This window comes from Apium graveolens, chromosome 7 (assembly GCF_009905375.1).
Source record: "Apium graveolens cultivar Ventura chromosome 7, ASM990537v1, whole genome shotgun sequence".
Taxonomy (NCBI): Eukaryota; Viridiplantae; Streptophyta; class Magnoliopsida; order Apiales; family Apiaceae; genus Apium; species Apium graveolens.
This window is the reverse complement of record NC_133653.1, coordinates 8661330-8664216: the sequence shown is the minus strand read 5'-3', so window position 1 is coordinate 8664216 and position 2887 is coordinate 8661330. Positions and strand designations below refer to the sequence as shown.

Genomic DNA, 2887 nt, shown 5'->3' with positions numbered 1-2887 from the left:
CTTTGACATGGTATTAGACTTCAGACACACTGAATACTCATATTTGAATCCTTGCAATCTCAACGTTTCTCACAAATTATTATGAACACCAAAGACAAATTATAGCCCTACATATGGGTGCTCATGATTCAATGTTTTCACCTATAAATGGAGTTTTGAATAGTGATCGTTAGAATACTAATACTCACTCAATGATACAATAAGTACTGATATTTTTACACGAGAACGCCTAAATTGTACAGAGACATTGTCGATTCGGTTTACAACAAGTTTCAATCACCTTCCACCCATAGATATCATACCTACACAAATTAAAATGAACATCAACATATCTTTAATTCTGAGATCACATGCAACCAAAATATTTTTCATCATCAGAATCATTGAAGTTTGAAGAAAAATAGTAAACATGGCACGACATAACATAATTCAAAAGTCTAAATAATCAATTAGTATAAGCTACTTCTCATAATATTTTTCGCACACTTTTCTTCTATATATAATAGGAGAACACGGTGATAAAATTCATGAAATTTTTTATTCTCATTAAAATGACGATTTTATCCTTCCTAAATTTTATTCATGTATTGAAATGACTAACTTACTATATACTCAATATTTATATAAAAATGTTATTTTTGGGAATCAAACACGAGTCTTTAGATTCACATGTACATTTTATTACCGCTACACCATTTTGCTACTTGCGTTTTTTTTTTTGAAATAAGCGTACTTACATTAATCAAATTGCTTCCAAAGCAAGTTTACAAATAATAAACTCAGGAGCGGTAGTAATCCACTCTTGTAAACCAAACACAAAATAAGCACCTTTTGCTAACAAATGGGCAACACTATTCGATGATCTAGGAACAAATACGATCAACAGTTCCTCAAAGTGTTTTAATAACTCCTTACAATAATCAACAATATAATCAAAAGTTGAACAACCTTGACTAACTTCTGCTGTGTTGATTGCATCCACCAGACATTTAGCATCCGATTCGAAAATACAATTAGTCGTCCTCTATTCCTTTGTCCAAGAAAGTGCTTCAAGTAAACTCAAAGCTTCGACAACTCTTGGTTGATATCCATTCTGAAGTCAGTTACTTCTAGCCCGAATGAACTGGCCTCCATCACCTCTTACTACACACCCTAAACCAGTCACCTCACCATGCAAATCACAAGCTGCATCCGTATTAATTTTCACCCACTACGCTGGTGGCTTGGACCATGTACGTAGTCTATGTTGTTGCTGCTTTTCTGCTTTAGCCTCTACTTCCCTGGCCTTATTCCAATCCGAGAGCATATTTAGAGCCATGACTTTCACCCCAAAAGATGACATTATCACTTTCTCCCATACCCATTTATTGCGCATGTACCATAACGACCAACATAGCATCCCAAAAATAGCCCCCTGATCTCTATTTCCCTGTTGCAATACTCGATTAGCCAATTGTAAAACCGTGTCACCCGGTGCTACTGCTATCAGACCTATCATTCCTACAGCAATCCATACTTCTTGTGCAAACTCACATAAGAAAAGTACATGTAAACTATCCTCAACATGATTTTGACACCAAGTACAAGTGTCAACTATATTCACACGCTGACTGATTAGATTAGTTGTTGTTGGGATCACCTCTATACACATTCGCCAAAGAAAATTGACCACCTTTCCTGGTAACTTGAGTCTCCAAATTTTGTTCCAAAAACTTCTGTCTGGACATTCACTTTCTCCCTTAAGCTTACGATAACAACTTTTAGCCGTAAATCTGCCGTGTCATCAAAAAACCAGTACCAAGAGTCCCCTCGTTTACATAAGGGGATATGAATCTGATGTATCAATTGTCTATCCCTTCATTACATAAGTCTTCCAACACCTCTTCATCCCACTCCCTCTAATCTTCTGTCATTAAATTAGCAACTGTAACATGTTCGAGTTGTGGGTTTCTCTCAGTTGTCATAAATCCATTATGCTCACAAGGTAGCCAAGGATCTTGCCACACCAATGTACCATGCCCGTCCCCAATTCTTTTTCTTGATCCTTGTCGTATTACTTCTTGAGCCTCCATTATACTCCGCCAAATATAGCTTGGATTGATCCCAATTGTAGCATTTAAAAACTCAGAGTGTGGGTAATATATGGCCTTCATTAACGCTCTAACTACAGGGTTACACTTATTAACTAAACGCCATGCCTGCTTGGCTAGCATTACAACATTAAAATCTCTTAATTTTTAAACCCAAGACCTCCAGCCTCTTTTACTTCACACAATTTGTCCCATGAAATCCACCTTATACCACCAGTTGCGTTACTTTTCCCCCACCAGAAAACATTGAATTTTTTTCTCGATTCCATCACATATTTCCATCGGAATTAACATCAAACTCATCCAGAAATTTGGCACTGTCTGAGCTGACGTTTTGAGCAATAAAATCTTCCCAGCCTTTGTCAAAGTCTGGTTTCCCCATATCTGCAACTTCTGGTCCACTCTATCAAGTAAAAAAGAAAAGGTTGCCACTCGATTACGATTAATAACCATTGGCATTCCGAAATAGTTCCGAGGTTTATTAATTTCCAGTAGCCCCAACTCAACACACACTTGTGTTCTATCATATACTGTTGTATTAGGAGAAAACACAACCGTATATTTTGCAAAATTAATCTGCTGGCCAGAGATGAACTCATACCTGTTCAGGACACGCTTCACACTATTTGCCTCCATTTCTGTAGCCCTAAATAATAAGTAACAGTCATTTACAAAAAATAAGTGTGAAATGTTTGGTGCTCTTTAGCCAATGTACAACCATGTATAAGTCCAGCATCGACATTTCTTCTCAACATTTCACTTAGACCTTTCGCGCACATGATGTAGATGTAAGGAGA

The 2887-nt window shown here is 36.9% G+C and overlaps 1 protein-coding gene across 1 annotated transcript; it reads right to left on the bottom strand.

Annotated features, from left to right (window-relative positions):
• Window positions 1–1898: 1898 nt before the first annotated feature.
• LOC141673211 (putative mitochondrial protein AtMg00310) lies at window positions 1899–2213 on the bottom strand. Its single transcript, XM_074479944.1, has one exon. The coding sequence runs from the start codon at window positions 2211–2213 to the stop codon at window positions 1899–1901; it is 315 nt and encodes a 104-aa protein (XP_074336045.1).
• Window positions 2214–2887: the final 674 nt, after the last annotated feature.